General features: G+C 43.1%; 1 protein-coding gene across 4 annotated transcripts in view; it reads left to right on the top strand.

The window, feature by feature from the left end:
• The window catches only part of TTC7B (tetratricopeptide repeat domain 7B), a gene marked incomplete at both ends in the record, with an annotated part of 236,690 nt that overhangs the window by 45,929 nt on the left and 167,689 nt on the right, over window positions 1-23,072 (top strand). For all 4 annotated transcript variants that reach the window (XM_080707808.1, XM_080707806.1, XM_080707805.1 and 1 more), the window contains one exon: window positions 10,252-10,382. In XM_080707808.1, coding sequence (XP_080563934.1) covers window positions 10,252-10,382 — 131 coding nt within the window. The remainder of the gene's footprint in view (window positions 1-10,251; window positions 10,383-23,072) is intronic.

The following is a 23,072-nucleotide window of genomic DNA, read 5'->3' as shown; positions in this document are numbered from 1 at the left end:
TATTTTATTTTTATTTAAAAACAGGGTCTCACTAGGCTGGTGAAACTCTCACTACTTGCTGAGATTGTCCTTGACCCTGTGATCCTCCTGCCTCAGCCTCGCAGGTACTAGGATTTCAGACATGTGCTGCTAGGCCTGGCGGATCATATCGGGGCATTGCCATTGCACCAACTATTCATCAGGTTGCAGCTCTTACGAGGCATTACAGTTGCACCAATTATTTATCAAGTCTGTTTTTCACTTTTTTTCTCTGAGAAAAAGAAAGAAACTAAAAACATTGAGATTGCTTTCTAGACTGACAGGGAGTCATCTGGGATTCTAATGGGAGCCAGTCTGTGCTGTGACCTCAGGACTCTGCTTCTCAGACCCTGATGCTAAGATTCCAGGCACTCGAAACTTTATAGACCAGTCCAGAGTCCTGTAGGCGGCTCCGCGCATCGGCACAAATGCACTGTGGTAAATCAGGACCTTGCCGTGGCGCCGACACACACCCGGCGGCACGTGAAATGAATGCTGCACTATTTGGGGAAAAGAACAAGTTAATTAATCTAATATCATCACAGTTTTCCTGCCCAACAATGGACTTCCTCCTGGGGGCACATTGGCCAGCCTGAACCTGAGTGTCCACAAACCTGCCTGGTAAGAACACGGATCTGCAGAAGACACCAGTTTCTCCACACCGTGGAAGAATAAGTTGTATAGCTGATTTGTTATTCTTACCAACCACTCATGACCATGTTCTGTAGCCCTCGATGACGGATGACGGGTTTTCAAATATTTTAGAACCCATTAATATATAGCCAATAGTCAAGTTGTGCTAAATTTATTTAACCTATTTTTTTTTATTTTTTTATTTCTTTGGTGGTACTGGAGTTCCTGGAAACCCTTCTACCCCCGGGCTATACTTCCAGACCCATTTTTATACCTTTTTATTTGGAAACAGGGTCTCCCAAGCCACCGCGGCTGGCTTCGAACCCGCGCGATCCTCCTGTCTCCGCCTCCCAAGCGCGGGGATTACAAGCGTGCGCCACCACGCCCGGCTGACCTTATTTTTTTTTTTAATTCAGTGGCCTTGGCAGGTCTCTGAGAACCAGGGTCATCTTCTTGAATGGTTGTGGTCAGAGTCCAGCCTGCAGCTACGCAGTGCCAAAGTGTAGAGCCAATTTTTCCTGACCTTTGACATACACTGGGGAATTAGTTTGCCTTTTATTAAATCCTGGTACCAGCTTGTGTATAGCTTGTTTACTTCTCCTGCAAGCAGAAGTCAGATTAAGAAACAGTTTATCTCTTTTTTTCTTTCTTTCTTCTTGGTAGTCTTAATTTTCTATGAGTAAGTATTTTAAGCTTATTTAGGAATCGCCAATCAAGTGCTTGACTTTTAAGTAGCTTTGCAGTTGTTATGCTAAATGGTAAATTTGTTCATCTTGTCTCCTGTTCTCCTCCAAAGGTAATGTCAGTGTGTTATGACAGAGTTCACACTAGATCCTCGCTCTCTGTCTCTCCCACCCCCATTCCTTAAACAACTTAGGCTCCGAGTGAGAAGAGAATCAGTACTGAGCACCTAGTACCTGAGGAACATGAAAGCAGTCATCACCATGTCCCTTCTGTTTAGAGAGCTCAGTGTAGACATGGAAGATAAAAATAGACCCAAGTCCAATTTCTAGAGATGGAAACCGTGCTAGAGATTAAAAACCCAAGCAAACATGCTGAATATTATTAGCGGCAGAGTAGACACTGCCCAAGAAAAGACGAGGAAATCTCAAGACAAAGCAATAGAAGTGGTCCAGAGTGAAACGGGAAAATGAACGGAAGTGGCTGCATGACACATGCAGGCGGCCCGCTGTGCGCCTCGGCGCCACCTAAGGGGCGTGGCCAACCTTCCTGAAGAAATAATAGCTGAACACTTTTCAAATTTTACATAGATTATAAACTCTCAGTTCCAGAAAGTGCAAAAAGAGCCCAAGAACTTAATAGTATAAATTGCTCACAACCAATGGTAAAGAGAACAATTTCGCCGGGCGTGGTGGCGCACACTTGTAATCCCCACGCTTGGGAGGCCGAGACAGGAGGATCGCACAGGTTCGAAGCCAGCCTCAGCTACTCAGTGAGACTTTAGTGAGACCCTGCTTCCAAATAAAGTATAAAATAGGTCTGGGAGTATAGCCCGGAGGTAGGAAGCCGCTGGGTTTCATCCCCAGTAAAACACACACACACACACACACACACACACACACACACACACACACTAAAAGCAACCAGAGAAGAAGGTGCATACAGATGGACAAGTGTAAGGGCCACAGTAGGGTTGTCAGAAAGCAAATGAGCAGCTCCTGTAAAATAAGGGAGAGAGAGAGAGGAAGGAGGGAGCTGTCAACCGTAAGTACCATACTCGGTGAAACTAGGGTAAAGACAAATAGAGCACTTTTCAGGCATATAGTAGCTCTAAGAAACCAACACTAGCAGAACTATACTACAAAAATAAAGGGACTACTTAAGCCAGAAGGGAAAAAATACCAGAAGGAAATATGAATCATCAGACAGGAACAAAGAGCACCAGAAATCATAACTATGGCGGTGAATTGCAAGAGTTGTCCTCTATGATTTAAATGTCTCCAAAATATAGCTGATTATTTGAACAAAATAACCGCAAAGGTTGGAGTTTATAGCTCCCGTAAAAGCAAAATGTATATAATAAAGGAGCAAAGGCTAGAGGGAGTAGTGGAGGTGCACATCTGTCGAGGCGTGTGCTGTGTGTGAAGTGTAAGATTTGAAGGAGACTCTGACAGGTTAAACCCTAAATAAATCATGGACAGAATGAAACAAATAATTTTAGCTAATAAATCAACAAATTAAAAAATCCAGCCAAACAGAAGACAGAAAAAAGAGATGAAAACATATAGCATGTGAGACAGAATAAGCAAAGTCATAGACTTACATTTAATTTTATAAAATTACATTTAATGTAAATGGCTTAGACACTAGTTAAAAGGTAGAATCGTCAGGTTAGAAAATATTCAAGGCTCAACTAACAGTTGCCTATAAAACTATTTTTCTTGTGGTACTGAGGGTGGAACCCAGGGACTTTCTACCTCCAGGCTATACTCCCAGACCTATTTTATACTTTATTTGGAAACAGGGTCTCACTAAGTTGCTGAGAGCCTCACTCAGTAGCCGAGGCTGGCTTCGAACCCGTGCGATCCTCCTGTCTCAGCCTCCCAAGCGCTGGGATTACAAGCGTGCGCCACCACGCCTGGCTTAAAAACTACTTTAAATATAAAGATACAATATAGCAAAAATTAAGAGGTTGAAAATTATACCATGCTAACACTAAAGAAATCTAAGTAGCTATATTACTCTCAGACAAAATAGGTTTTAGGGCAAAAAAAAAAAATAAAGTTTGTTCTAAGGATCCACCAGTTCTAACAGTGGACATACCTAGTAAGAGCGCTAAAGCACGTGAAGCAAACACTGACGGAACTTCAAGAAGAAATAGGCAAATGCACATTTATGCTCAGAGACTTTAATACCTCATTTCAATAAATGATATTTACAAAGGAGAGATGTCAGTCTGTATTTTGTAACATATACAGAAATTATGTAAAAATGGATGGATCATAAACCTAAATGTAAAACCTAAAATATACGAATCCCTCTAGAACACATAGGACAAAACCTTTGTGGCAGTGGATCAGACAAAGATTTCTTAGCTGCCCAAAGCACGATCCATTAAAGAAAACATTGATAAATTGGATTTAATCAACATTTTAAATTTCTGATCCTCAAAGGACGCGTTAAGAAAATGAAAAAACAAACAAACCATGGACTGTGCAGAACAATTTGCAGATGACATATTTGAGCACTTGTATCCAGAATACCGAAAGCTGGAGAAACAGGCAATCCTATAAAAACAGGTGAAATATTTTTACAGGTACTTTGCCAAAGAACATGTATAGGTGGCACACGTGGTCTTGGAAGGACGGTCGGTATTGATAGTCATTATGGAAATGCAAACCAGAACCGCCACGAGATGCCACTCTGTGCTCACTGGGATGCCGTGGTTAAAAAGCTAGACAGGAAGCCGGGCGTGGCGGCGCACGCTTGTCATCCCCGCGCTTGGGAGGCTGAGACAGGAGGATCGCACGGGTTCGAAGCCAGCCTCAGCTACTTAGTGAGGCTCTCAGCAACTTAGTGAGACCCTGTTTCCAAATAAAATATAAAAAAGGGCTGGGAGTAGAGCCCGGAGGTAGAAAGCCTCTGGGTTCCACCCCCAGTACCACCAAAAAACAAAAAAACAAAAACAAAAAAAGCTAGACAGGAACAAGTGTTGGTGAGTATTTGGAGAAACTGAAACCTTTGTACATTACTGTTAGGAATGCAAAAACGTGCAGCTTCTTTGGAAAACAGTTTGGCAATTTCTTTAAAAGTGAAAAGGAAATTTACCATCTGATCCAATAATTCCACTCCTAAAAAAACTTTCCACCGGTGCTCATAGCTGCACTATTTAAGTAGCCAAAGAGAGTGGGAACAAACCAACTATGTGGAACTGGCAAGCGATTGATAGATTACAGCCTATCCGTATAGCAGTAAAACCAAAGGCAGCCGGGCGTGGTGGGCACGCTTGTAATCCCCGTGCTTGGGAGGCGGAGACAGGAGGATCGTGCTAGTTCGAAGTCAATCGAGCCGGCTTAAGAGACCCTGTTTCCAAATAAAAAGTATAAAAATCGGTCTGGGAGTGTAGCCCAGAGGTAGAAGGGCTTCCAGGAACCCCAGTACCACCAAATAATAATAATAATAATAATAATAATAATAATAAACCAAATGCAGCACTAGATGAACCCTGAACACATCCTGTAAGTGAAGAAGATAAATACCTAAACTACATGTATGATTCCATTTATGCAAAATGTCCAGGAAAGGCAGATCTATGAAGGTGGAAAGCAGATTCGTCGTTGCCTGAGGGTGAGAATAGGAATTGACTTTGTCTGGGTAGAAAGGATCGTTTCAGATGATAGATAATGTTCTAAATTTGAATTGTAGTGACAGTTTCAGTTTCACAACTCTGAATTTATTAAAAATTGTTGGATTTTACATGTAAAACTGGTGAATTTTATATCCTGCTTATTATACCTTAGCAGAGCTATTAAAAATGGTATATAATGATCAGGACAATGAAGTCTGCATAAAAGAATAGACAAATAGATCAATGGAAAAGAACAGAGAGCTCAGAAATAGATCTGCTCAACTACAGTCAACTGAGCTTTGACACGGGTGTCAAGGCAATTCAGTGGTCAGCAGATAGTCTTCAACAAATAATGCTGGAACAACCGGACATCCATACACAAAATATAAAAATCTAGACTTGGGCCTTTTGCAAGTATGAAGTCAAAATGGATCATAGACCTAAATTTAAAATGCAAAACTTTAAAACTTCGATAAGGTAACCTAGAGGGAAGTCTCGGTGACCTTGTATTTGGCAGTGAGGTAGTTAAACCCAAATCATGATCCATGAAGCAAAAGCTGGCAGGTTAGCATTCATTAACGTTCAAATGCTCTATGAGAGACACTGTTCAGACAATGAAAAGGTAAGTCCCAGACTTGGAGAAAATATTGGCAAAATAGAAGTCTATGATAAAGGACTTGTGTCCGAAATAGACAAAGAGCTCTTTAAACTCGTTGCAAAAAACCCAATTGAAACAAGCAAAAGATCTGCCCATACACCCTGCCAAGTAGAAGGGCGGCAGGTAAGCACAGAAAAGGTTAACACAACAGCGAGGGACAGCTGTGCTCCTATTAGGCTCAAACCCGAAAGGCCAACGATAGCGAGGATTGGCCAGGATGCCCAGCAGCAGAGACTCCTTCAGTGCTCCTGAGCATGCAGGAGGGAAGACAGCTGGCAGATTCATGCAGAGATAAGAATAACGTTCTTAAGAAGCAATTTATAGATAAAAATGTATTTACTTAGCTATGGTGTGTGTGTGTGTGTGTGTGTGCGCGCGCACGTGCGTGTGCAAACAGGGGTTGAACCCAGTGACATTCTCTTAGCTTCACCCCAGCCCTATTTAATTTTTTTATTTTGAAACAGGTTCTCACTAAGTTGCTAAGGGCCTCACTAAGTTGCTTAGATTGGTCTCGAACCTGCAATTCTCATGTCCCAGCCTCCCAAGTACTGAGATGACAAGCATGTACTACCACACTCGGCTTATTTAGCGATTTCTTATAAAAGCTACTTTTACTATATGATCTACTAGTTGTACTTTTTGGTATTTGCCACATTGAGTTGAAAGCTTATATCTGCATAAATATCTACACATGAATGAGTGTTCATAACAGTTGTATTCATAATTGCCAGAACTTGGAGGCAATCGGGGTGCCCTTCAGTTGGTGGGTGATGAGTAAGTGGAATACTATTTAGCTACAAAAAGAAATGAGCTGTCAAGCCAGGCGTGGTGGCGCACGCTTGTAATCCCCGCACTTGGGAGGCTGAGACAGGAGGATCGCACGGGTTCGAAGCCAGCCTCTGCTACTTAGTGAGGCTCTCAGCAACTTAGTGAGACTCTGTTTCCAAATAAAGTATAAAATAGGGCTGGGAGTATAGCCCGGAGGTAGAAAGCCTCTGGGTTCCACCCCCAGTACCACCAAAAAAAAAAAAAAAAAAAAAGAAATAAGCTGTCAAGCCAAGACATGGAGGGGCCGAGGGGCACATTGCTAAATTAGAGAAGGCAGTCTGAAAGGCTGTGTATTTTGTGACTCTAGCTGTCTGATATTCTGAAAAAGTAAAACTAGAAATAGTAAGGAGATAAGAGGGTGCCAGCAGGGCAGGGATGAACATGTGGGGTGGAGCACGTTTTTAGGGGTGAATCTATCTTGTGTGACAAGCAGTGATGGTGCCTGGTGTTGTGCTTTTACCAAAACACACCAAAGATACACTGAGCGCACCCTGACGTAGAATACGGAGTGTGTTTAACCATGAAAAAAATTTTTTTTTTTTTTTTTTTTGCGGGTCTGGGGATGGAATCCAGGGGCATTTGACCTCCAAGCTACACCCCCCGCCCTATTTTTTATTCTTTATTTTGAAACCGGGTCTCACTGAGTTGCAAAGGGCCTCACTAAGTAGCCGAGGCTGTCCGCGAACTGCGATCCTCAGGTCTCAGCCTCCCGAATGCTGGGATTATACGCGTGCGCCACCACGCCCGGCTCATGAAATATTTTTAAAATGTGCAGTTTACCATAGGTCAGCTTTATCTTTTTTGGGGTGCTATTGGAGAGTAAACCCAGGAGTGTTTTTACCTCTGAGCCACAATCTCAACTCGTATTTGTTTAGAAACAAGGTCTTGCTAAGTTGCTGAGGTTGGCCTCAAACATGCAATCTTCCTGCCTCTGCCTCTCAAGTACTGGGATTATAGGTTTGTGCCACCTGCCTCTGATTTTATCTTAATAAAACTATTTAAAAAAAAATCTAGCAGGGCATGGTGGTGCACACCTGTAATCCTAGCACTTGGGAGGCTGAGACAGGAGGATGGCAGGTTCATGGCCAGCCTAAGCAATTTAGTGAGGCTCTCTGCGACTTACTGAGATTCTGTCTCAAAACAAAATAATAAAAATAGGGCTGAGGGTATAATTCAGAGGTGAAACGCCCCTGAATCCCATTCCCAGTACCTAAATAAATACATATGCAAATAAATAAATAAACAAACACATAAATAAATAACATCTTTGGCTGAGCTCCTGTTGGGACCCAGTGTTGCCCCCCCATCCCCCAGCACATTATCCTTAGATGCTGGCTGAGAGCAGGCTGGTCACTGTGTGTGCAGTGTAGCCGTCTCCTGTGGCTTTCTGCAGCCTGGAAGGATGTCCACTGTTGGTGAGAGCAACTTGATGAAGCCGTTGTCCAAGCTGGTGGGTGTGAGGCTGTGGTTATTTTCTGACCTGTGGTGTGCCTGATGCCCTTCTAGACTGTGTCCGCTGTGAAGGTCCGCGATGGCTTGGTGAGTGCCGATCCCGAGGGCTAAGACCTGGGCCTGGCCCGGCCTGCTGTCGGCTGCCTGTTGAGATGCTTGCTTTCCTATGGCAGTTCTCTGGTTTTTTTTTTTTTTTTTTTTTGGTGGTACTGGGGTTCCTAGAAGCCCTTCTACCTCCGGACTACACTCCCAGACCTATTTTTACATTTTTATTTGGAAACAGGGTCTCCTAAGCCAGTGCGCATGGCTGGCTTCGAACCTGCGCGATCCTCCTGTCTCTGCCTCCCAAGCACGGGGATTACAAGTGTGCGCCACCACGCCCGGCGAGTTTTCAGTTTTTTCATCTGCAAAATGAGTGGGTTGTACCAGGGAATCTCTTTGGCCCCTTCCAATTGCAGGCTCTACTGTCAGTTTTAAATGGAAGGCCACGTGTATCACGTGTGTGTCTGAGTTGTACAGGGCACTTGATGCAGCAGAAACCCTGTTTCATAGAGGGAAGGATGCCCGGCGTGTTCTCCTCTCCTCTGTTGGTGGGTAGAGACCTAGAGCCCAGCAGCGCTGGGATGCTTTCCCAGGGCAGGGGCAGAGGTTGGCCCAGGGCTCAAGCAACAGCTGCCCATCTTTGTATTGTTATTTCATCCAATCTTTCATAACTCTCAACCCTGAAACCTTTCTTGGTGAACAGTATCTGCTCCATCTGTAAAGAAAGAAACACCCACAGAGAAAGTTCTGGGTGTTAGTAGCTGAGAGGTGGTCTCTGTGTTATTTATTATTCCCAACCGTAAGGCTGAGGATTGGCCTAAATGTGGAAGGTTTTCCTAGTAACTAAGATGTCTGAGAACACTTAATTTCAATTGGCTAAGTGAGCATTTTTTTTTTTTTTTTTGGTGGTACTGGGGTTCCTGGAAACCCTTCTACCTCCGGGCTACACTCCCAGACCTATTTTTATTTGGAAACAGGGTCTCTTAAGCCAGCGTGGCTGGCTTCGAACCTGCGCGATCCTCCTGTCTCCGCCTCCCAAGCGCGGGGATTACAAGCGTGCACCACCACGTTCGGCGTTAAGTGAGCATTTTAAGGCAAAAAAATACTTGTTAAGTAGTATTCTGCCTTGAGTCAGTGTATTAGTCTGCTTCCTAGTGCTGTACCAAAGTACCTGAGATAATAAGCTTAACAAGAAAAAGGTTTTATTTTGGTTCATAGTTTTGAAGGTTTCAGTTAGAGTTAAGTGGCGTTTGCCTTTGGGCTCGTGTGAGGCATCAGATCATGGCAGGAATGCACCGTGGAACAAAACCACTTATATGTGCCTGAGAAGCAAAAGGGCAGAAGAGGAAGAGGAGGGGGTGGGTCCCAGGGCGCACCCCAGTGACCTAGCGAGGCCCACGGCCTCCCAGTAGCACAGCTCTGGGGATCAAGCCTTTCGGGCCTTAGATTTAAGATCCAAATGATAGCAAGCAGCTTAGTTTATTTAAACAAGTCTTTAAGGACCCTGTACATATTTGAGTGTGGATCTCTATATTATTTAGGGTTCTCTAGAGAAACTGGGCTAATAGGAGTTAAGACCTGCATTCAGCAAGCTAGTGACCCAGGACTGCTAATGGTGGAGTTCCAGTTGGGTCTCAAGGCCTGCAGTTGGGTCTACAGCCTGGAAGGATTGCAGCCAAAACACCCAGTGGTGGACGCTCCTGTCCAAAAGCTGATAGCCTCAAGGCCCAAGAAGAGCCAGCGTTCTGAGGAAGGCCCAAGCAGGAAGGACCATCCGGGCTCTGTCATCAGGCAGCAGGGGAGTTCCCTCTCATTCAGTCTTTCTGTTCCATTCAGGTCTTCAACTGATTAGATGAGACTCACCCACATTAGGGAAGGAACTCTGTTTACTCAGTCTCCCAATTCACCTAACCCAGAAACCCCCTCACAGACATACCCAGAATAATGTTTGCTCAAATGTCTGGGTACTCTGTAGCCCGGTCAAGTTGATGTGGAAGCTTAACCACCAGGCGGTCTTATGTCTGAAAGAGGTCTTGCTGAAGTGGTCGGCCGTATTATCAAGTGGAGTATCAAAGTCAGATGGATCTTTCTGTAGTTTTCATGGCCTCTTTCTTCTGTTAGTTAGGGGGTATTCCTTGTAGCACTCCATTTGATGTTCTCTTTTGTCCTTAGAGAAAACAGAGGGTGGAGAATCTGCCCCTTCCTTAGGCTGTAAGATCCTAGGACCATTTTGTGGCCCTGTAAACCAATATTTAAAAATTAAGCCCCATGAAAAAACTTACCAGGTTTTTACATGTTTGCTGTCTTTTAGGGCTTTGTTTAGAGAAGCTGCCTATTTCGTCTTCCACCAGTAATCTCCACGTGGACCGGGAACAGGACGTCATCACCTGTTACGAGAAAGCGGGGGACATCGCGCTCTTGTACCTGCAGGAGATAGAGAGGGTGAGTAGTTGTGTGGGTTATAGAAAGTCATGGGGATAAAGGCACTTAGCCTAAATTCAGGGGTATAACATATGCTTGGCAAATGTCACTTACTTTTTGATAACGGTAGCTCCTAGCATTTTCTGTCAGTTGAGTCTCCTGGAGTTCTGGCCAGGGCTGAACACTGACCAGTGCGTCCTGGATCCAGAGACGCACTGTGTGTGGGCTTGTTCGGAATTGGAATTACTAGAAATCCTGTGAGACTTTGAAAACGATCATAAGTCTTGTTTTGCATTAATTTTCAATCCTCTCTCTCTCTCTCTGTCTCTCATGTGGAGGACTACCTAGGTCTTGCTAGCTTTGTTTTATACATGTACACACTAGAGGCAATTTATTTATTTATTGGTACTTGGGAACGGACCGAGGGGCATTCTACCTCTGAGCTATGCCTCCAGCCCTATTTAGTTTTGAAACAGGGTCTCCCCCAGTTGCCGAGACTTGCCTCGAACCTGCAATCCTCCTGTCTCAGCCGCCTAAGGACTAGAATTACAGGCATGGACACCACACCTGGCTCAGACTGGACGTTTAAGGAATAACTTTCTAGTGTCTTGAGGCTGGTGAGGGGTGAGAGATCAGAGTGAGACTTGCAGTCAGAAGGCGGGGCGGGAATCACATTTGGCCTGGTGATTCAGGACTCGTGACACCTGGGAATCAGGAAGCTGTTTGGCTGTCTTGCTAGGTGTTGTTCTATCAGAGGGTTCTCCAAGGAGGGAATTCTGCCATCATTGTTCTTTAGAATTAATGGTAGGTGCTTGAGCACTGATCGTGTGGGCTGCCCACGTGCCCCCAGTCCTGCCTGCTCTCAGCAGCGCTCGGCAGTGGAGAGGTGGGCTCACCCGCGAGTTGTCCAGCCCTGGGCTCTGAGGGGCCCGTAGTTTGCAGCTTACTGTGCAGTGGTTGTGCATGTTGGAGCTGCCTTTTCCTGCCTAAGAACAGAAGTTTGTAGCCTGTGTCTTCCGTGATGAGGGAGCGGGCAGATGTGTTGTGTCCATTAGCATCTCCCCATTCCTGCGGGTTCTTCAGCTGACCGTCAAGGAGGTGCATATAAGCAGAGAATTTTAAAGAAGTCTTTTTTTTTCTTTGGGGTCTGTGGTGGGCATAGGAGTGAGATTTTGAGAAGAAAGTTGAGTCCCAAGGACACACAGGAAGTTAGGCAGAGCCAGCATCAGGCTCCGCTCTCCTGACACCAGCTCAGTGACCCAGTTCATTCTCTCAGGCCTCCGGAGAAAGCACAGACCTGCGTCCTGCACCCGTGCTCCTGGAAGGTGTTCTGGGCACGTCGGGCCAGGTGAACGTGTGCTTAGTAGCTCAGGAAGCACCCTCTTCAGCTGCTGTTAAGTCTCAGCACACAGAGGGGACTGATACTCAGTATGAGTTTTCCTTTATGGGAACCACGTTGGGCCTCCCTGGATTGCAGCGAGCGGGTGTTCTAGCAGTGAGCGAGACTGAATGAACCAACAGCTCTTGTGACTTGAGGAGGTATGCAGGAAGGAATGTAGTGGTCAACCTGAAGCCCGGTAGAGACTGACCTTACTTAAGTGAACTCCGAGCTTGGCGTAGGCTCACGGGTTCATATGTGGCCGGGTAATTGTGCGTTATGCCAAAGATGCCCGGTGGACCTTTGTGAAGAATGTTCAGATTAGCTGGGCATGGTGGTGCTTGCTTATAATCCCAGTACCTGGGAAGCTGAGACGGGAGGATCACAGGTTTGAAGCCTGCCCCGACAATTTAGCAAGGTCCTCTGCAACTTAGTGAGACCCTGTTTCCAAATAAATCAAATCGGGTAAGGGTTTAGGTCAGAGGTAAAATGCCTCTGGTTTCAATCCCCAGTGCCCACACACACACACAAAAAAAAAAAGAATGTTCAGATTTTCAGATTTAGTTGACTTAATTTTGAACTTAAGAATTATGCTTAGCCAGGCGTGGTGGCGCACGCTTGTAACCCCAGCATTCTGGAGGCTGAGACCAGAGGATCCCGGTTCATGGATAGCCTCAAGCTACTTAGTGAGGCCCTCTGCAACTCAGTGAGACCTGGTCTCCGAGCTGTAGCTCGGAGGTTGAATGCCCCTGGGTTCTATCCCCAGACCCGCAAAAATATAAATAAATAAATGAATAAATAAATAAATAAATAAATAGAATGTTCAGATTTTCAGATTTTGTCGACTTAATTTTGAAAGAATTATGCTGAATTAAAACAGAAACAGTAGAGAAAATATGAAAAAAAGTCAAATTTACCTTGGCCAAGCCTAGATGACTAGCACGGTGGCTTTCTGAGCAGCCTGGCTGAGTGGGAAGCTTGCCTGCCTTTGCCTTTCCTGTCTGCTGGGCAGACACCGCCTTCCGCCCTCGTCCCTGTCCTTTATCCCAAAGGAACGCCATTTCCCAGGATCTTTGGGCACTGTTTGCTTGTTTGTGTATTTGTTTACTTATTAGAGATATTGGGGAGTGATGCCAGGAGCATCCTATCCTGAGCTCCATGCCCAGTACTGGTTTTTTAGCTTTATATTTTTGAAACACTTGCTGAGGGCTATGCTGAGGCCGACCTTGAAGCTGCCATTCTCCTGTCTCAGCCTCCCAAGTACAGGGATTACAGGTGTGCCCCTGTACTCAGCCTTGTTGGCTCTTAACTTTATATTAGGAAGAATAATATTTGGGGAGGACTTCTGATGACAGTGAAGAGTGTTGTGCTAGTACTTTTTCAAACGTGGGACCACTAAACCATGTTTCCGCGGCCGGTCCCATCTCTGAGTTCCTCTGCAGTGGGCACACGCCACCATGTTAGAATTGCTCCTCTCCTGAAGGGAAGCGACCTGTCAGAAGGTGGACTGGCCTGGGCTTCCTCGCAGGCAGATGACGGGCTGAGCAGCCGCAGAGCACTTTGGTGAAATCACTTGGTATTGGAGTCCTGGCCTTGCCTTCTTAGCTGTGCAGCTTTGAGCCTCTCTGAGCCTCGGGATCCTCTATAAAATAGTAATAATAATTGCTGTCATGGAGATAAGTTAGCACACAGTAAATGTTGGCTCTGTCATCATTTATTGTCTGTTCCTGGGTCATCTGGCTCTGGAATCTTTCCTAAGCTTTGAACATCTCTGATTTTTGGATAAAAGTCTAGACTACCACATACATACTGTTTTACTAGAAATATTAAGACATTTTGGGGAGAATGCTTATGAAGTAAGTTTTTTTCAGGGGACTTTGATTGGCCCTGTCTTGCGCTGGAGCTGACGGAATGGCAGATTTGCATCATGGCGCCTGCATTTCTGCCACTCCTGATTGTCTGACCTTGGCTACTCATTCCTCTCTGCGTCCTTCAGCTTTCTGCCTTGTCTGGTGGGGCGAATTCTGCCTGCCCTGTCTGGTTCCGCAGCAAGCCAGCATGCCCTGGGCAGAACCTGGGAGCGTTGCCATGAGAGTCTCCCCCCACGGTCCCAGTGTGGAGGAGGGGCCAGAGGAGAGGTCACTAAACGAAGTCTGTGTGCATTAAATATTTGTTTAGTGTTGTCTTTGTTTTATTAGGATCAGAGAGATATTGACTAATAATCTCTGAGAGTTTGTTTTTTGAAAGGGAAGAAAATTTAACTCCAACCTAGTGCATATAGGATAATTTAATAAAATGAATCAAATCAGAGCAGATAGAATTAGCAATGGCCCAGGATGGCTTTGATTCGTTTACCTTCAACTAGTGGCATCGTGCCAACAGTAGGTAACACTTTCTGCCCCACGGGAGCTTCTGGTGGGCCAGTGGGAGGAATAAAGATGACTTCATCCTTGGATCTCCTGCTGTGCGCCCCACCTTGGCAAGTGGAACCATCCTGTTTCTTTCAGCCAACCAGCTGGCCGTGGCTCTGTTGAGCAGGAGCAGTGTCAGGGCGGGACTTCACCTTCTGCTCACAGTTCATTTCTTTACACCCTCTTCTAGAAAGGAAGTCAATACCAAACTGCCTTTTGTTGGCTGTCTTAGTGCCAAGGTCCTTGAGCGCCGCAGTGCCTTGCCCAGATGCCTTCTGTCCCTCAGCGGGCTCTGCGCAGGCGGCGCGCTTGCATCTTGAGTTCACGATGTCCTCTTGCAGTGACACAGCTGTGGTTTTAGATCCAGAACCGGATTAGATGAAGGCCACTGTGAGTCTTGGATCCAAACCAGGTGTCCTCACTGTCAGAGCTGCTGCTGAGAGAGTCGGCGTGTGGAATCCAGAGGTCTCAACGCTGCACTGTGGCTTAAATGTGAGACAGAGAAGAAAAGGCAGAGTCTTCCCTTTCCTGTACCTACATCTTCACTCAAGCCAAAGCAGCAGGCCACTGTCCAGGGCTTAATCCGGGACACCTGAATAAATACTTCCTAACAGAAACGCGCAGAAATTGCCCGGCCAGGCCGCATGTCTGTGCTCCAGGTTCACCTGACTGTGAACCTGCCATCTCACACCTGGGCTACAAGGCTACAACACTCTTAAAAATGAGTTAGAAAAGTCTAGGGACCAGAAAGAGCAGTCAGTTGTTTTCATTAAAAAATTTTTCCTAGCCGGGCGTGGTGGCGCACGCTTGTAATCCCCGCGCTTGGGAGGCAGAGAAAGGAGGATCGCGTAGGTTCGAAGCTAGCCCCGCGCGCTGGCTTAGGAGACCCTGTTTCCAAATTAAAAAAAAAATGCAAAAATAGGTCTGGGAGTGTAGCCCGGAGGTAGAAGGGCTTCCAGGAACCCCAGTACCACCAAAAAAAAAAAAAAAAAAAAAAAAGAGTTAGAAAAGTCTAGTGACTAGAAAGAGCAGTCAGTTGTTTTCATTAAAAAGTTTTTCCTATCCATCCCTGCTCTCATAGCTTCATAGCATTAAAGGGTTCTATATCTGTTTTTCGCATAGTATTAAGCTCTGCATTGTTCTTCTGGCTACATAAATATTTCAAGTGGATGGTCTCAGTGATAAGCCATTGTATTGCTGGGTCTCACTTGTTATAAATACCAGGGTCATGCCAACTTCGCTCACATAGTTTTTCCCCCTTAGAACTATTTCCTAAGGGCAAATTCCCAGACGTGGGATATTTTTACCATTTTTATCACCATTCGTTGTGTCCAGTTGCTTTCCACAAATCATACTAATGCCGTCTAACTTTGGCAGCGTAGGAGACTGATGGTTGCTTTACAATTGGCAAATTGTTTAAAAGTTGTTTTCTAGGTCAAAATAGTACTTTGTAAGTGTACTTTGCATATTTTGATTAGTGAGGTTGCCATTTTCTCATATATTTGCTTAATAGTTATTTTTTCTTAAAATAATAGCATTATTGAAATCGAATTCACATACAGTACAATTCACCCACTTAAACTGTACAATTAATGATTTGTTTGTTTGTTTCTGAGTTGGGGTATTGCTGTGTTGCTCAGCCTGACATCAGACCCAAGCGATGCTTTCATCCCTACTCCCAGGGTAGCTAGGACTGCAGTTGTGCCCCACTGCACCCAGCTTGCAATGGGTTTTAATATCTTTGCAGTGTTGTGCAAAGATATTTAGTTTCAGAACATTTTCCTATTCCTCAAAAGAAACCCTGTACCCATTAGCAGTCTTCCCCTACGTCCAAACCCCCTACCCCCAAAGCACTGCTGATCTACTTCCTGCTTCTACAGATTCTGGACATTTCATACACACAGACTCATACAATATATGACATTATATGATTTGCTTCTTTGGCTCAGAATAATTCTCAAGATTCATCCACGTGTGGTATTTCTTTTATTACTAAATCATCTTCTGTTATGTGGATGCTGCATTTACCACTGGATAGACATTGGATGGTTTTCACTTTTTGGGTGTTCTGAGTAATGCTCCTACAAATATTCATATACAAGTTCTTGTGTGCACAGATGCTTTCATTTTTCCTGGGTCTATTCCTGGGAGTGTGGGATTGCTGGGTCACGTGGTAACTTATGTTTAACCTTGATAGTCTTTTTTTTTTTTGTCTTATGCTTTGTGCCCAATTTTGGAAGTAGTGTTTTTCTTATAATTTGAATAAAGTAGATCATAAATATGTTAACCCTTTGCCATAGTTGCTCTGAATATTTATTTTCCCAATCACTAAATTTCCACTTTTAAGTGGCTTATTAACTTTTTTTTCAGTACTGGGAATGGAACCCAGGGGCATTCTACCTCCGAGCTACACCCCCAACCCTAGTTTTTATTCTTTATTTTGAAACAGGGTCACACTGAGTTGCAAAGGACCTCATTAAGCAGTAGTCGAGGCTGTCCTCGAACCATGATCCTTCCATCTCAGTCTCCCAAATGCTGGGATTACAAGCATGCACCACCACACCTAGCAAGTGGCTTATAAATTTTAAATCTATATGGTATAAATCTAAATGGTATAGGATCTGATTATCTTTTTATAATTACATTTCATTTTATTGTTTTAAAAACTTGAATATTGGGATAAAACCCATCTGTGATTTGAAAACTTTTTAACCATTTTTAATATTAGAAGAAAATTACGTTCAAACCTCTTTGGGAGTTATGACTCTTAAGTAATTTTCCCCTAAATTTTAATGTCACTTTAAGATGGTCTTACCTTTCCTGCTCATATTTTTTACAGTTTTAGATACCCTAGTAATTTCTGACTTCCCTATTTTCTCTACTAATCCTTTTTTTTTTTTTTTGTGGTACTGGCGGTCCTGGAAACCCATCTGCCTCCAGGCTATACTCCAGACCTATTTTTAATATATATGTACATCATTATTTGGAAACAGGGTCTCTTAAGCCAGCGAGGCTGGCTTCAAACCTGTGTGCTCCTCCTGTCTCCGCCTCCCAAGCGCGGGGATCACAAGCGTGCGCCACCACGCCCAGCTCTACTAATCTTTATTGCACCCATGTGACATAGTTTAATAGAGTTTTACTACCTGAAGGATTAATGATTATTACTATTAGTTTTCAGAATTACCTTTTTTTCTTTTTATACTTCTGCATACATTTTAGAACAGTTTTGTTGAGTTTAAGAAGAACCCTGTCAAGATTTTGTTGGATTGTTTTAATTCCATATATCAATTTGGAGAATTATATTTAGTCCTCTTTCATTTATGACCCTCTTCCCATTTTGTCAAGACTCTTTGTTCTACAGATTGCAAATTCTTATTTTATGCCAAGATCTTTTCCATTTCCATTGCTGTGTGAATAGGAGCAGTTTTTCCTTTATATTTTCATGTAGAAGACTACTTAAGGTTTTTAAGTTCACTTACACAAACACGTGCTGAGTGCCTTCTGTATCCTGGGCACTGCTCAACGTCACAGGCACTAGAGTGGATAAGCCACAGAGCTTTCCCGAAAGAACCTTCCTAGACCGGCCTGGGGAGCGTGTTGGTGGGAAACAGCAGAGAAAGGTCTCGGGCTAGTGTGCAAGCTCAGGGATGGTGTCTGGAAGAGTGACGTCTGAGCAGAATCTTGAAGGCTGATCAAGTTAGCAGTAAGCTTATTGGCTATGCTACTGAAGTGTCCTCTGGAAATAGAGTTGGTTCTTTTCATTTTTCCAAAATATAAGTCTGTGGCAGAGGAATGATTTTTGTTGTTGCTTTCTTCATTTCTGGTATTTTCCATCTCATTGCCTTTTTGCTAGAATTTCTTTCCTTTCTTTTCTTTTCTTTTTTTTTTTTTTTTTTTTTTCGGTGGTACTAGGGATAGAACATAGGGGCATTCTACCTCTGAGCTACATCTCCCGGTCCTATTTTTTTATTCTTTATTTTGAAACAGGGTCTCACTGAGTTGCAAAGGGCCTCACTAAGTACCTGAGGCTGGCCACGAACTGCGATCCTCCTGTCTCAGCCTCCCAAATGCTGGGATTACAAGCGTGTACCACCATGCCCAGCTTGCCAGAATTTCTAAAGCAATCTTAAGAAGTAAAGGTGATAGAAAATATCCTTATTTTGCTCCTTTTTGAAGGTGACTCTTTAATACATCTCCACAAAGGATTATAATGTCTCTCTGCTCACTACATTTCTCATTTGCAATTCAAAACAACCATGTGAGGAGTTGGTGTTTTTATTCCCATTGCATATATGAAGACGGTGAAGACCTGCCAGGTCATCGTAGACAACCCCACACATGCTGAGGACCTTGAACCTGAGATTTGATTTCCAATCCTGGGCGCCTTCCCCAGTGCTGTCAGCTTCCTTGTTTGTCAGTGTTTGCTTTTGCCGGTGGAGAACATGCCTGTTGAGGCTACAAGCCGGCTGTCCTCTCATAGACATGTTTACACAGAAAAAATGGTGGCGTTAGCACTGCCAGACTGTGCTTCTGCCCAGGCCCATGTGTGGAAAGGATTCTGTTCAGTGTGCTCAGACTTCAGGGAAACCCCTGATCTCTGCCTCCTACCCGAGTCCTGCCCATCCTACCCGTTCCAAGCCTAACTGGCTGCCCTGACCTCTTGTGTTTTGGACTTTGCTGTGTAGCTCAGATTGATGGGACAAAGCAGAGGAAGCAGGGCTGTGGAGTCAGGTGGATTTGCGATTCAGCACCGGCTCTAGCACTTGCTACTGCTCAGCAGAGAAGAGGCTCAGTTTCTTCTTCAGGAAGGAGATGACATTATGTGCCTCTCAGTAGAGTTCTGTGGGGCGGAAATGAGATAGTACATGTGCCCTGGTTTCTGGTTGTCTTTTTTTTTTTTTTTTTTTTCAGGTCTGGGGATGGAACCCAGGGGCATTTGACCTCCAAGCTACACCCCCAACCCTATTTGTTATTTCTTTATTTTGAGACAGGGTCTCACTAAGTTGCAGAGGACCTCATTAAGTAGCTGAGGCTGGCCGCTAACCATGGTCCTCAGGTCTCAGCCTCCCGAATGCTGGGATTACAAGTGTGAGCCACCACGCCCGGCTTCTGGTTGTCTTTTTAAAAACTGCATTTATGATTGGACTTGAAAATTTATTCATTAATTCACTTAGTACATATATTAATTCTGAACCTTGCATCAGACTGAGCGTATATATATGTGAATAAAGTAAATGTGGCTCCTGACTGTGAAATTCATTGCACAGTGGATTCAGTAAAAAAATGATATTGATAGACAGATTCATAGATAAGTGCCCATGTGGGGCACAAATATGTGTTTTTTTCTACGTGCAGTGTTCAACAATAAATAAAAAATTACCTCCCCACACATACCAGGAATCAACAAGTCACTATAAAGATATAAAGCAGCTAATAAAACAAACTCTGAAATGACCAAGCTGTTGAAATTATCAGACCAGAATTTAAAAATAAACATGATTAATGTATTAAAGGATATTGTGGGAAAGGTACACAATATGCATGAACAGATGGGAAGTTCAGCAGAGAGATGGAAATTATTAAAAAGTCAAATTGAAACACTACACATAACAAAGCACAAGAGATGAAACACTTTCCTAAAAGTATTTCTAATTGAAAATAGTTTAATTGAAATTATCTAAATATAAACACACACAATAGAATGAGGGGGGAGTGGAGTAGAACATCCAGTAGATGTTTGAAAATATTATATGTGCCTTTGGAACCCCCAAAATAGGAAGGAAGGTGAGAAAGAGGGAGAGAAAGGAAAGAAGGGAGGAAGGAAAAACAGGCAGAAGAAATATTTGAAGAGAAGCCGCTTGAAAATTTTTCGAAATTATTTAAACACAGAAAACCACATATACAAGAATGTCAGAGAACTCCAGGCAAGATAAATATAAACACACACTTGTTTACAAGGTAGCCTAACTCATGAAACCAAAGACAAAATCTTGAAGGCTATAAGAGAAACTTTAAATACAGAGGAGTGAAGTTAAGAGGTAGAGCAGACTGTTCATCTGAAGCTCTGCAAGCCAGAGCCATTGGAGCGATAACCTTTTGTGTTAGCTTTCCAGTGCTATGACAAAACACCTGAGACAATGTAAGAGAAGGAATTGTTTTGGCTCATGGTTTGAGTCCGTGACCATTTGGCCCAGCTGCCCGGGGCCCATGGCAAGGCAGAACACGGTGGTGGGAGAGTGCATGGTGGAGCAAAAGCTGCTCATTGAATGGCAGACCCTTAGTAACTTAGCAGACCCTGCCTCAAAATAAAAATATAAAAAGGGCTGGGGGTTAGTTCAGAAGTAGAATGCCCTTGGGTTCAGTTCCCTATAACTCTCTCCACAAAAAAATTAGACAAAATAAACTGTTAAATGTAAATGGCTGAAGCAGCCCAATTAAAAAGCAGAGTTTTTCAGATTGGACAGAAAAGTATGACATAACTATATGCTACGCAAGCCACTTTAAATACTGATGTTTAAATACAGATGTTATTTGTCTACTTTTTTAAGTAGACAAATAGTTATAAAAATATAAACCAAATGAATGCTAATCAAAAGAAATGTAGAATTTCTGTGTTATAATGTAGACTTATGAACAAGGACTATTATCGGAGGTGAAGGGATACATTACATAATGAAAGGGGCCAGTTCTTCAACAGGCTCATAGGAGGGCTATGAAATGTATGAAACAAAATGTACAGAAGAAAAGTGTTCAAATCAATGACCTAGGTTTCCTTTCTTTTTTTTTTTTTTTTTGGTGGTACTGGAAGCCCTTCTACCTCCTGGCTACACTCCCAGACCTATTTTACATTTTTATTTGGAAACAGGGTCTCCTAAGCCAGCGCGCGCAGCAGGCTTTGAACCTGCGCGATCCTCCTGTCTCTGCCTCCCAAGCGCGGGGATTACAAGCGTGCGCCACCACGCCCGGCGTGACCTAGGTTTCTAAATGAAGATATTAGAAGAACAAATGAAAAGCCGGGCGTGGTGGCGTGCGTTTGTCATCCCAGCATTCGGGAGGCTGAGACGGGAGGATCGCGGTTCGCAGACAGCCTCAGCTACTTAGTGAGGCCCTCTGCAACTCAGTGAGAATAATAAAGAATAAAGAATAAAAAATAGGTTTCAAAATAAAGAATAAAAAATAGGGTTGAGGGTGTCTCTCGGAGGTAGAATGCCCCTGGGTTCCATCCCCAGACTCGTAACCACAACAACACAAATGTAGACGAAAGCAAGCAGAAGGAAGGAAATGATAAAAGGCCCCAAATCAGTGAAACAGAAAACAGTAAACAGTAGAGAAGAATCAGTGAAATCAGAAGCTGATTTCTTGAGAAAATCAGTAAAACTTATAAATATCTAACAAAACTGAACAAGAATAAAAGAAGACACAAATTACCAATACCCAGAAGTAAGGAGAGACAGTGCTACAGATTCATAGACACTGACGGCCTCAAAGGCCAACAAGTTTGATCACTTACAAAGAAACAGACATGTTCCTTTTAAAGACTAAAACTACCAGAGATCACCCGAGAGGGAATAGGTAATCTGAATATCTGTGTACCTATTTTAAAAGTTGAATTTGTAGATAAAACCTCCCCATTAAAAAAGGCAAACAACAACAACAACAACAAAACAACAACAACAACAACAAACGCAGTAGGTCCACTTGGCTTCATTAATGACTCCCACCAATGTTCAAGGGAGAAATGATAACAGTACTACACAGACTTCCAGAAATTAGGAGAGGAGGAAACACTTTCTAACTCATTTTATGAGACAAATGTCTCTTCTGAATATAGACACAAATATACTCAACACAATACCAGCAAGTTGAATTGTGTGTATATATATATATATATATATATATATATATATATATATATATGGTTCCTGGCTATGATGGCTAGACTTTTAATTTTTTTTAACTTTAAAATGATGTGAAAGGAGTGCACCTTCAGTAGAAACTATACTTTGAATGTTGAATTTTGGTCTTTTCCTGTGCTAGTCATATGCAACATTATACTGTCTCCCTGTGCTGGGCAGTTGTAGAGAACTACAGCTTCAAATTAACCATGCACTCATGAGGCGAAACAGCTAATACTGTATAATGCACTGTGTTGGTAGCAGTTTTTGACTACAGATATTTGATGATTATATAAATTATTCAACACTTATTAAGACTTTGTGTTAGATATTTTGCCCAAGTATAGGCAGCATGTTTTCAGCATGTTTAAAGTAGATATTCAGTAGGTTAGGTGTATTAAATGCATTGCTATGTGTTTATTAGGATTAACCCCATCATAAATTAAGGAGTATCTAGAGAAAGGAATACATATAACAAAAGAGACTCCTTTCAGGAGGGAAAAGTGATTTAACATCTGAGAATTAATTAGTGTGATACAGCATATCAGTATATAAGGAATGAAATCACATGACCATCTCACTAGATGCAGAGAAAGCATTTGATAAAATCCAATACACTTTTATTATAAAAAATCCACCAAACCAGATGTGGAAGGGCATCTTATCAACCTGACATAGGACATTTATGAAAACTTCACATCTGACAAATTGTAAAAGACTGGATGCTTTCCACCCAAGATTAGGAAACAGATAAAGATTTCTGCTCCTGTCACTTCTACTCAATATTGTCCTAGGCATTCAAAATAGTACAAGAAGAAATAAAAGGCATCCATATTGGAAAGGAAGAAATAAAACACTACTTGCAAGTAACATGATTTTATACATAGAAGATTCTAAGGAACCCATACACAAAATGCTATTAGAACTAATAAGTTCAGCAAAGTTATAAGATACAAAGTTGTCATACAAAAATCACATATTTTTTTATGTATTGGCAATGAATAGCCTAAAATGAAATTAAGAAGAC

This window comes from Muscardinus avellanarius (genome assembly GCF_963383645.1).
Source record: "Muscardinus avellanarius genome assembly, chromosome: 12".
Taxonomy (NCBI): Eukaryota; Metazoa; Chordata; class Mammalia; order Rodentia; family Gliridae; genus Muscardinus; species Muscardinus avellanarius.
Note: the sequence above shows the minus strand (reverse complement) of the source record. Positions and strands in the feature narration are given on the sequence as shown.